General features: G+C 45.7%; 1 protein-coding gene across 7 annotated transcripts in view; it reads right to left on the bottom strand.

Annotated features, from left to right (window-relative positions):
* Nucleotides 1-7,685: 7,685 nt before the first annotated feature.
* LOC137095694 (zinc finger MYM-type protein 4-like) overlaps nt 7,686-12,712 on the bottom strand; it is a 154,912-nt gene continuing 149,885 nt past the window's right edge. For all 7 annotated transcript variants that reach the window (XM_067462491.1, XM_067462492.1, XM_067462490.1 and 4 more), the window contains one exon: nt 7,686-11,316. In XM_067462491.1, coding sequence (XP_067318592.1) covers nt 11,109-11,316 — 208 coding nt within the window. In that variant the 3' untranslated portion in view covers nt 7,686-11,108. The remainder of the gene's footprint in view (nt 11,317-12,712) is intronic.

Genomic DNA, 12,712 nt, shown 5'->3' with positions numbered 1-12,712 from the left:
CTTGCTGGGAGCTCTCCTCTCTCGGCGCCGGCTGAGCAAGCGAGCGAGAGGGCGAGCGAGAGGGGCGAGCGAGCGGCGAGCGAGAGGGCCCGCCAGAGTGAGTGCCTGCCTTCCCTCCTTAATAATAATTTTAATTTCTCCTTCCTATTCTACTAAATTAATAATTAAAATTTAAAAATATTTAAAAATGTTGAAAAAAAAGGGCGCCATCTTTACAAAATGTTTTGTAAATATTTACGAAATTTCATAAATACCGAACTTTTTTTGGAAAATTTTGTAATTATTTTAAATATCGAAACAAAAAAAAACCCCAATTACAAATCGATTTTAGAAACAAATTTTTGCGTTGTTACCCAGGCCTAGTATCCAGACCAGAGCGGATCAAAGCGACTTTGTATGCAAAGAACTGAGCAAAGGCTTCACAGCGAGCTGCCGAGTCATCAGGGCACCCATCCTGCATGGTGGGTTTTAACAGGCCTCTGACAACTTGGAACAGTTCAGCCGGACGGTTCTTTGCAGTCGCAATAGTGGCCGCAAAGAAAGTCTTCTTTGCGGCTTTTATTGCCGCGGCATATGCCCTTAAAAAGGACAAAAACCGTGTTCGATTTGGCTCACTCGGATCCGAACGCCACACGCTCTCTAGTTCCCTCTTCTTTCGCTTCAACACTGCCAGCTCCTCAGTAAACCAAGGAGCTGGTTTAGCTCGGCTACTTGAGAGGGGACGTTCTGGAGCGATCGTGTCTATTGCCCTAGCCATCTCCCCATTCCAGAGAGCGACCAGGGCATCAACCGGATCACCAACCGAGGTGGCGGGAAATTCCCCAAGAGCCGTCAGGAATCCATCCGGATCCATAAGCCTCCTGGGGCGGACCAATTTAATGGGTCCTCCACCTCTGCGGAGGTTAGGGGGTGCAGTGAGTCTAAAGCTGACCAGGTGGTGGTCGGTCCATGGCAACGGAGAGATGGATAACTCCTCAACACCGCCACCTTCCTCCCATCCCTGGCAGAAAACCAAGTCCAATGTGTGTCCAGCACTGTGGGTGGGGCCAGATACCTGTTGGGACAGCCCCATGGTTGCCATGGCAGACATGAAGTCCTGAGCCGCTCCCGATAAGGTGGCCTCAGCGTGGACATTGAAGTCCCCCAGCATAAGCAGCCGTTGGGACTCCAATGCCAGGTCCGAGACCACCCCCGCTAGCTCTTTAATAAGGGAATAGTTACAAAGTTAGGGCTTGGGGAAAAGTGATAGAAAGGCATAGAGGCTGAGTGAAGTCCCTGTTGAGCTGTCTATTGGGGCACATTTCATCAGTTTGTCCCAATTGTGGCTTCCAGGAACTGCGGAACTCTCCACCGCGGGTCAGACCAACTTGAAAGCGGGGGCCTCCGCTGCCCTCGATGACACCCTGAAGGAGTGGGCTCTTTCTTTCCTTTCTTTTGGCAAGCTAAAAAAATGACAAAGCCATGAAGGTCACAAGCACTATGGAAGCTGTGCCTTTCTCTCTTCCACACTTCCACACAAGGAGTGGGCTCTCTCGACTTCCAGTAGCGGCAAAGATGGCGAACGCTGCAGAAACTGAAGCTCCTCAGGTTTCTGACCCTGCCTATAGGCCCTGATTGAGCAAATCTCCCTGCCCAGCGGGGAAAAGTTGGGCAGCCCACCCAAGAGACAGAACCAATCCCAAACAGGGTAAAACCAGGTCTCCAGGGGCAGGACCAGACAAGGTGCCCATAGAAGAACGGGAAAGGACGCCGGCCGCTATTTTAAATAAGCAACAATACATCCGAGCAGTTGAAGTAGCTGAACAACAGAGGTTTTGGCACAAGAAAAAAGGGAATCCAGGTCAACACAGAGAATTACGGTCGCATGGAAGCATCATGAAGAACAATATCCTAGCGAACCAGTAAATTAATATAATTTTGAGTTTCAAAAGAAGAGAAACAGAGACAGAGACGCTGTAATCACCAGAAGTAAGGAGAGAGCAGTGAAAAATCAGCCTGCAAAGTAAAGAACTAGAGAAGTCTTGGTAATGAGAAGATAAACGGACGGAATATAAGGCAGGAAAGAAGAGTGAGTCGCAACCACCTTTAACTCTTTAACTTTTTTATTATTAGTATTATTAGTATTATCCTTTTCCAAGAATCTTTCTTCTTCCCCACCGCACCAACTCCCCATTTTTCCAGCAGGCTGCCCACCCCAATTAAGTAGCTCTATTGCATCTCTTTTCTCTACTCGAAAAGTCTCCTCCTGACGCAAAAAAGAGCCCTGGAGCAACTCTCCACTCCAGTCCCTCAACCCTCCTACCTCCTTGCTTCCTGCTCCTTGCTCCGGAGAAGCGCAGATGGGGGATGCCTTGGAACAGTGAACTGTGAACTCAAGCAGAGTGGCGCCCAGTGGGCTCCCCCGCCGTTCTCGTGCTACTCTTGTGTTGCTCTCACGTTGCTCTTGTGCTACTCTCGCGTAAGTGGGGAACTCGCACGAGAAGCGGCGAGAAAGAGCAAGAGGAAGCTACAACAAGAAGCAGGAAGAAAAGAACAAACCCGGAAGCGCGAGAGCGAATTCGCAAGCAACAAGCCTTGGCCAAGAAGGACCCAAGAGGGGAAGAAGAGGAGGAAAAAGGGAGAGGTGAGTGAAGAGGAGAACGGGAACGGGAACCAGGAAAGAAACTAAGAAGAGGGAGTGGAGGCTAAAAGGGCAATAACAATATTAATATATATATATATTACTAAAAAAATAGTGATAATAATAATAAAAATAATTTTTTTAAAAATCTGAAGCGACTCGAAGAAAATAGGCGCATTCCAAGAAGAGGGAGCAAGCGCCCTAGGTGCTCCAGATCTCTTTCAAGACGTAGCTCTCGTTCTCACCGCCGCCAATATCGAGCAGTTTCAAAGCGGAGGGCACCTGGGCATTCCCCCTTGGCTTCTTCATCATCATCATCATCATCATCATCTGCATCATCCTCACGCTCCCCCTCTCCTCCTTCAAGGCAATCAAGGCATCATAAACGCAATAGGTGCCACCACTACTCTTATCCTCCTTATTGGGGCCGACCTCCCATGGGTTACTATCCCCATCCAGGCTGCTGCCAGGAGGGATATATGAGCCATGAGATGCCCATGCAAACACCTGCTTCTGACTCTGCAGGACGTAGACGAGGATATCCACCGCACCAGAGAGTGGGGGATCCTGGATTGAATGTGCACCCTGCTGATGTGCAGGGCCCTTCCACATCAGCAGCTGTTACTGCCAGACCCCAGTATATGACTCATAATATGCAAGGTACTCAGAGTCATTTTGCATCTCCTTCTGCAGAGACAGCTGCCTCACGTTATTCTATGAACACTCTGAATGCTGAAATGTCCTCTTCAGGGCCAACTAGTGTGTCACCAGCATCCATCAACGATATACACAGTGGTGATCCTGCGTCTACTCATGTGCAAGGTGATTCGACCCCTCAAGGTCCTGAATCTGCTTCTCAAGTTGGGAGTATTGAACAAGTACAAGTGCAGATGGACAGTTCATCGGAGGAGTCTGATGTACCAGATTATCTTTGTCAGGGAGACAATGATACCACTTCTCTTATGCAATCTGCTGAGATGAATAAATTCAATATACTTATAGGGAGGATGATTAAAGCATTAGATCTGCCCGCTCCGAAAGCACCAGAGCATGTAGACGACCCCATGTTCCCCTCCGATGAGCAGGTTTCATCACCAGCTACTGTTCTACCAGTGTTGCCTTACCTGTTGAAGTTGGCACGTGTGGTGGATACATCTCCCACATTGGTGCCTGCAATTCCGAGAAGGCTTGATGTGTTGTACAAGATTGATGTCTCTTCTAATAAGTGGGTGGTCACTCCCCCTAGGCCCAACACAGTTGTGGTGGAAGTTGCAAAAACCAAGCGGCCCAAGAATACCCTCACCACTCCCCCTGATAAGGAGGGAAAAAAGATAGATACTTTGGGGGGAAAGGCATACCTATCCGCGAACCTTCTCACACGTATGGCGCATTATTCGACATACCTGAGTGGGTACCAGAGTTTTTTATGGGCAAAAATGATGCCTTACATTGAGATACTTCCATTAGATCGACAAGCTGAGGCTGTTGTGTTGTCAAGGATTCGAAAAGATTTTGCAAAACATCTTGCAGAGATGGCTGGGAATTTGTACTCCACTGCTACATCGATGCGCTCCCTGACTCAGGAGGCTGCCATTGACCACCTCTGCCAAGAGCTCCTGCACTGAGCTCAGAGGGGTTCTACACAAGGGGCCAGTGACAGATATGGCCTGAAGGCAAAGGCGGACCTGATAGAGGTGCATCCAGCACGGACCTGCCCCTGCCGGCCTCGGGAGGTGCTGATATGCAGGATGCCGGTATGGAGGAGGTTCCCTTCTCCTCACGAGGCAGAATAGAGATCGCCACGGCCAAATCTTGTGCATGCACAGTTTGCGCATTAGGCGCCTCTGTCAGCTCTGTGAGCTGCACCTCAATGGCCAGCAGAGGGGTCTCAAACTCTCCCTGCAGGGCAGGAGAGGGTCGCAAAATGGCTGGCGGAGCCAAAGAAGTTTTTCCCGCCCTTTTCACAGGGCTCAACCGCTGCTGCAAAGACTGGGCACCATCTTGGCGGCCTTTCATCTAGGCCTTTTTAGGCGGCCCAAGCGGTTTTGCGACCAGAGAAGGTAAGTTTACGGCCCCCGACGAGCCCCTCACACTAGAGAGGTACTGAGGGGGTGCAGATGGCAGCAGCACCCGCTCATATAAGGCCACTTTAAACCTCAATTCTTCATTTTGTTCTTGTTTGTGGCGTGAAGGCCCTGCTGATGCCACAAGCCTGGGATAAATATTCCTCTCTCAAACAAAGGAGGCAGTTAGCACAGCACTTAAACGCAGCGGTAGACTAAGCAAAGGAAAAGGGGCAAATACTTACTCTGGACTCTCTAATCCTGACCTGGACTAAGTCAGAGTTTGGGATAAGTCAGCTAGTCCAAGTCAGGGAAGGAGAAGGCTCGGGAAAAAGGGCAGTCCGACGAAGTAAAATTAAGAACTAGTCAGAAGAAGGTTCTTCAGCTGCTGCTAAAAGCACGGAAAAGAGAGAATTGGAGGCCTAGCCCCGCTCATGGGCTATATATACTTGGGGTGGGCGGGGCGAGGCGGGGGTAAAATGTCTATTTTAATCTTCCAGAAGGTTCCGAAACTGGTCTGCACAGGCGCAGAGATACCATATGTGCAATTCACAGTTGACTACGACAGGAAACAGTTGATCCTTCAGTCCGAACAACAGCCTCGTTGAGAACAACTCCTTTTCATAAATAAAGCTTCTAGGCTATTACTATTATTTTCATCGTGCTTTTTACTCAGGACTGAAACCCAAAGCAACTTTCGAGAGCTTTTGTTTTCTGAATTTGTTCATTTTCCTGGTTTCTTCTTGGACCACTGTAGCAACCCCCATGTAAGACTACATAAGAAGCCATTGGAATCCACAAGCATGAGGACAATTTCAACAGAAAGGAGGAAACCATGAAAATGAACAAAATCTGGCTAGTAGTAAGAGTTCTTTCTCCCACCCTGGACATTCCACGGATATATAAACCCCATTTTCCTAGTTTCCAACAGACCTCACAACCTCTGAGGATACCTGCCATAGATTTAGGCGAAACGTCAAGAGGGAAAGCTTCCGGAACATGGCAATTCAGCTCAGAAAACTCACAACACAGTGATTTGGGCCATGAAAGCCTTTGACAAAACATCTTCGATTTCCTCTGCATTCCTTGCGAAACCAGTAATTTTGCTGAAAATTACTGGTTGGGTGTATTCTTTATCTGAAATGCTTGAGATCGAACATGTTTTGGTTTTAGGGTTTCTTTTTCTTTCAGATTATGGAATATTTGCATATACATCTCAAAACATCTTGCAGCTGCATTTTGAGAGAAATAGCAGAAGTTGTGAGCAACTGAATGTTCTGGTGATGCTTTTTTGGCTTATCCGGGGAAGGTAGCAACATGTTTCGCTCATTTGGTGCACAAATATTAAAATGAGCAGATTGAGGACAAAAAAAGTTCCCTTATGGTTCTGTGTCACTGTCCTTTCCCAAAAAATGGACTATTATGGCACTTCCTGGGATGTGTCAACCAGTGGCTACTGGTCAATGGAGTTCACTGCAACCTCCAGTGATAGTAGCATTCCAAAGCAGTGTTTCTCAATCTTCCTAATGCTGTGACTTAATACAGTTCATCACGTTGTGGCAACCCCCAAGCATAAAATTATTTTTGTTGCTGCTTCATAACTGTAATTTTGCTTCTGCTATGAATCGTCATGTAAATATCTGATATGCAGGATATATTTTCATTCACTGGACCAAATTTGGCACAAATGCCCAATACGCCCAAATCTGGGGTTGAGTTTGTCAACTGGGAGTTGTAGTTGCTGAGATTTATAGTTCACCTACAATCAAAGAGCATTCTGAACTTCACCAACAATGGAATTGAACCAAACTTGGCACACAGAACTCCCAAGACCAACAGAAAATACTGGAAGGGTTTGGTGGGCAATGACCTTGAGTGTTGGAGTTGTAGTTCACATATATCCAGAGCACTGAGGACTCAAACAATAATGAATCTGGACCAAACGTGGCATGAATACTCAATATGCCCAAATGTGAACACTGGTGGAGTTTGAGGAAAGTAGACCTTGACATTTGGGAGTTGTAGTTACTGGGATTTATAGTTCACCTACAATCAAAGGGCATTCTGAATCCCACCAAGGACAGAATTGAACCAAGCTTTCCACACAGAACCCCCGTGACCAAGAGAAAATACCGTTTTCTGATTGTCTTTGGTGACCCCTCTAACACCCCTTTATGACCTCCGCAGGGGTCCCGACCCCCAGGTTGAGAAATGGTACCTTGAGGCCATCCAGTCCAACTCTCTTCACCAGGGCAAGAAAACGATTGAATTGGTCGAAACATCCCAAACAGAATCTCCAGGACCAACAGAAAATACTGGAGGGATTTGGAATTGACAGTGATTTAGTGGAGATGTGGTTTACCTACATCCGGAAAGCACTGTGAACCCAAACAATGGGTCTGTACCAAATTTGTCACAAATACCCAATATACCAAAATCTCGATACTAGTGGGGTTGGGGGGATCGATTTTGTCACTTGGTTAAACTATAATCAAAGAGCACTCTGAACCCAGCCCATAATTGTGCTCCTCATCCTGATGCTGCTGGGCCACTCTTAGTCCCATGTTATGCGGGTACTTTTCCCCTGCTTTGAAGGGATGTGAGCCTCCCTCCAGCCTCGCATGCTCTCCCTTACCCACACATGCATAGTATGCTGCCATGTACTGAGTACGCTTGCTCTCCCCACTTGGCATTTCAGGAACAGTCCTCCCCTTGGTTAAGGGGGCTGCTGAGAGGCCAGTCAATCACAGCAGAGCAGGGCTTTTGGTGAGAGGATTTGCTGTCTGTTTCCAAAAAGGAAGAGAAGGACAGGCGGAGCGATCTTCAGCCTTCTTTGCCAAAGGGATTCCTCAGACCATCAGAAATGTGTTTTTTCTGGTGGCCTTTGGTGACCCCTGTAAACCCCCCTCGTGACTCCCTCAGGAGTTCCAACCCCCCAGGTTGAGAAATGCTGCTCCAAAATGTTTTGGAGGCAGAAAAAAACTTGAAACTCATCCATCATATACAAATAAATTGTTTTATTCTACGGGAATCTTTCGATTAACTTCTATCAAGGGAAAAACCAGGGGAAATAACTGTCTTCTTTTGAAAAGTTTCAAACAAGATGGTGTAGATATATCCCCTGCTGCTTATTATTCCCTGAAAGAAAATGATAATAATAAATTTCACACAATTACTAAGAAAAACAAAACTGAAAACCAGTCTGACAGACATAAATAGCTGCACTTCTGAAGACGTCCCACCTACTGTGGGTTTCTCAATTACAGAAGAGGAAGAGGACAAATCTGGGCCGACCTGACATGCAACCAAGACACCGCTTTTTTAAAAAAACCTTTACAGCGCCATACAGTGAAAGTATATCTGTTAAGAAACACAAAAAGCTCTTTTTTTTAAAAAAAAATGAGAAATTTAAAAAAAGTTCCAGAAGAATGCTTTTGAAACTGGCAATAGTGTTATCCACTATTCAACTACTAATGCTTACGGCTATGAGGGAACTGATGGGCAGGAAAGAAAAGGTAGTGGAGTAGGAATATCTGAAATCATCTGTGATTTTCTTCTAAACGAAATTGGACTGGGAAAGTCACTCTTTCTAAATGTGTATGTTGGAGACTGCAGTGGCGCAAAGGGGTTAAACCAGGCATGGGCAAACTTTCTAACTTGGAGATGCATGCTAGTGTTCCTTGGTAAGAGGACTGTCTGCCCGATAATGGAAGGAAGAAAAGATAGAAGGAAAGACGAAAGGGAAGGGTGGCAGGAGAGAGAGGGTGGGAGGGAGGGAGGTAATGAAGAGAGGTAAGGAGGAAAGAAAGATATAAGAAAGGAAGGATGAAAGGCAGGGAGGGAAGGAGGGAAGGAGAAAGAGGGAGGTAAGGAGGAAGGAAAGAGAGAAGACAGACAAGGAAAAAGGGAAGGAAGGACGAAAGAGTGGAAAGGTGGAAGGGAAGGAGAAGGAAAAAGAGAACAAAGGAACGATGAAAGGGTGGAAGGGAATGAAGTGAAGGAAGGGAGGAAGGAAAGAGAAGGAAAGACAAAAGGAAAGGAAGGAGAAAGAGGGAGAGAGGGAAGGAGAGGAAAAAAGGAAGGAAGGATGGATTAAAGGGTGGAAGGGAAGGAAGGAGGGAAGAAGGGAAGTAAGGAAGGAATTAAGGGAAGGAGGGAGAAAAGAGAGAAGGAAGGATGGAATGGTGAGAGAGAGGAGGGCCTGAGAAGAGCCCAAGGGGACGCATCCAGTCCCCAGGCCTAGGTTTGCCCAAACCTGGGTTAAACCCTTGTGCCGGCAGGACCACTGACTGACAGGTCAGCCATTCGAATCTGGTGAGAGTAGATTGAGCTTCCTGACAACTCCGGTTCCCCAAGCAGAGATATGAGAGAAGCTTTCCACAAGGATGGTAAAACATCAAAACATCTAGGCGTCCCCTGGGCAACGTCCTTGCAGAAGTCCAATTCTCTCACACCAGAAGCAACTTGTACTTTCTCAAATCATTCCTGTCATGAAAAAAAATGTGCATCTTGGAATATCAAATGAAAAGTGCGATCTCTGTCCAGAAAAGGCAAGCTTCAAAGGACGAGGGAGAGAGGACATCAAAAGGAGTAGAAGAGGTGCTTTTAAAAATGTCTCTGTACCACAGCAGTCAATTTAGTTCAAGGCAGCAGGACAAGGACGGCCAATTACACAATGTAAAAAGAGAAGACTACTTTCTGATTTTATTACCTTTTTTTGTTACAGTTAAAAAGAATACCCCAAAACACACCCACGCACACAAAAAAGGAGGTCTTTGTTCAACGTAGGAGAGAGAGAAAAAATCGACCAGAGCGTTTTAAACACAAAAAAGAACCAAAAACAAAAAACCAAACAAAAAAATAATCGGACTTCTCGCCTTAGAAATCAGGTGACTGGACAAAACTGCCAATAAAAACATACATACAATTTTTCTGCTTTTAAAAAATAGTTTTGGATCTTTAAAGTGATCTGCAAGACTGAGAAAAAGGGTCATACACTGGGATGGGGGAGTAGTGGAATGTGTTTAACCTAACTAGAGGGTTAGCACCCTGCATTTGGGTTACAAGGGCAAGAGGGATTTCTACTGGGGTGAAGTGGCCAGTGGCAGAGATTAGAGCTTCTCGGCAAAGTCTCTTCCAAATATGGACCTCAGTTGAAAGGAAGTGGTAAAGAGAGTAGTCAACCTGTGTGAGGATTAGAATGTAGTTCAACATTCTGTTGTTGTTTTTAAAAGGGGGCGTATAATTAAAAGGGGGAGGGGCAGATAATTAAAAACAAAACTAAAAACCCTATATTTTGTAAGATGCCAGAAGGCCACTCCCTCCAAAATGTAAAGAAAAAAAAAAGAAAAAAAGGCCTATCCAAAAGGAGATGAGAAACAAAAGGAAAGATTCAAAAGTGCATGGGGCACATTTCCTGTTTCTAAGCAACTTGGCCTTTTAGTAACAATCTTGGTTATGATGGGGAATTTTGTGTCAAAATCCCCTATTTGTCTGAATGGAACTGTGTCTTTCTGTATGTGAACATATGTTCACACACATAACATGGGTTACTTGTCTCATCAATGTGATGCGAGGAGGGCAGAGTTTGGAAAAGTTACTTTTTGGGACCACAGCTTCCCAAACTTCCTGACCAAGATGGCAGGAGAATTTGCTACTGCCCATGGGAGGGATGCAACAGAGCCAGTGAAGAAATTTCAAAGTATCCTTCCAAAGTGAACTGTCCAAAAGCTTAGCCTGTTGCCCGCTTCTCCTGGGGCTGGATCAGCATTTCCAAATATCCAATTGAAGTGGAATATATCTATCTATATATATACATGTGTGTGTATGTATATATATGGAAAGGAAAAGGACAAGGAAATCGAATTGGTGTATATGGTACAGATGCAATTTCCACTGGTTTCCACCCAACTAGGTTTGGTTTTGCATCCTACGGCAAAGTGTTAGGAAACCCCACATTCCTGTGGGCAGCAGCTATACTGCAAAAGCATTCAGGGGTTTAAACTTTGCTTCCATGGTTCAGAGCGAAGGATATACACAACAGGTTTCCTTTTAAGAATGAAAACAGAAAAACCCTAATAATCCGTACTAGGTTTTTATCCCACTCAAAGCACCACTAGGGCGTGTGTGGAATGAAATAAATGAGTCCATCTGAAGACATTGTTTTCAGGATCGATTGCAGCCTCCATTGTTTTTTTTTTTTCTTGCGTCTCCTGCTATTTTGCATCCTTTTGGTTCTCCTTTTGTGATCTGCTGCAGTCGACAGTGCTCCTTTAGAGGGTTCACATGACACGAAAGGGACCATCTCCCCAAAAGCTGGGTGCATTCACAGTTTGGTGCTTTCGCAATGTGTATCAGGAAGGGAAGGGAACAAAGGAAACAGAACCAAAAAGAGAGAGCGCGCGCACAACTCCTTTCGCCCGCCTTCAGTCTGAAAGCTCAGGATCAGAGTCCTCTGCTTTGACTTTGGCAAGTTCTTCGTGTACCTCTCGTACCATGAGGATGCGCGTCAACATGATGTCCAAAGTCCCCGGGTCGATGGGCATTGTGGAATACCACATGGGGCTATTAGGAACACATGAACGCTCTGGCTGGAGGTAAAAGACGTCGCTCCGCTGCTTCACGCTTTCAGAACTGTTTGTGGGAACAAAGGAGTGAGTGGGTAAAGTGGCAGCCCTGAAATAATACTGACACAAGGAAAAGAATAGGGCTGGAAACTGCAAGCTGAGCATCAAAGCAAAGAAGATAGCAGAAAAAGTAACAAAGAGAAGCAAGAATGTGGGGAACAACAGCTTGTGCCAGCAGAAGAAGGCAACCAAGGGCAGGGTCAAAGCAACTCTTAAAACCCAAACAAAAGCATCCTATTTCTTTCTCACCCATACCCAGCCATGTTCCTTTTCTCAAAGTAACACTTCACAATAATATTACATTTTGGCTAAGTGTTTCCTTAACATTGTCTCCCAAATCATGCCAGGGAGGTTTGCATTAACTATCAAGATGAATGTATGTAACATGCATGGGCAAACTTTCAAACTTGGGGGCCACTTGCTAGCACTCCCTGCTAGGAGGACTGGCTGCCCAGTGATGGAAGAAAGGAAGAAGAGAAAGGATGAAGGATGGAAGGAAGGAAGGGTAGAAGGAAGGATGGAAGGAAGGGAAGGGAAGGGAAGGAGGAAGGAAAAAAGAAAGAGGGAAGGGAGAAAGAGAAAGATGGATGGATGGATGTGTGGGAGGGAGGAAACGATTAAGAATGGATAAATGAAAGAGAAGGAAAGAAGGGAGGAGAAAGAGGGGGGAAGGAGGCAAGGAAGGAAGGACAAAAGGTGCAAGGATGGAAGGAGAAAGAGCGAGAGAGGTAAGAAGGAAGGAAAGACAAAAGGGAGCGAAGGAGCAAAGGATGGAAGGAAAGTAGGAAGGAAAAGCAAAAGGGAGGAAAGGATGAAAGGATGGAAGGGAAGGATGAGTGGATGGATGGTGGATGGAAGGAAGGAGAGAAGGAAGGAATGATGAAAAGATGGAAGGGAATGGAGGGAAGAAGAGGGAGGGGAGGGAGGGAGGAAAGAGAAAAAGAAGGAAAGACAAAAAGGAAAGAAGGAAGGAAAGAAAAAAAAGGGAGAAAGAGAAGGAAGGGTGGGAGGGAAGGAGGGCGGGAGAAAGAGGGAGGTATGTAAGGAAGTGAAGAAAGAAGGAAAGAGAGAAGGAAGGATAGGATGGTGTGAGAGAGGAGCGTCTGAGAAAAGAGCCCAAGGAGCCACATTCGGCCCCTGGGCCTGGGTTTGCCTATACCTGGTATATAACATACAAGCATTCAATCCAAGGTCCAGAACTAGACTCAAGTTATATAATAAATATAAATAAACTTTATTTGTACCCCGCCACCATTTCCCTAAAGGGGACTTGGGGTAGCTAACAGGAGGCCAAGCCCAAAATTACAGTACAGCAAAATAAAATACAAAGAAGCAAAAATAACATCAAAATAAAATACATGAAATAACAAAATAAAATAAAGTTACTAAATCAAAAGATATCA

This window comes from Anolis sagrei, chromosome Y, assembly GCF_037176765.1.
Source record: "Anolis sagrei isolate rAnoSag1 chromosome Y, rAnoSag1.mat, whole genome shotgun sequence".
In the NCBI taxonomy this organism is placed as follows: Eukaryota; Metazoa; Chordata; class Lepidosauria; order Squamata; family Dactyloidae; genus Anolis; species Anolis sagrei.
Note: the sequence above shows the minus strand (reverse complement) of the source record. Positions and strands in the feature narration are given on the sequence as shown.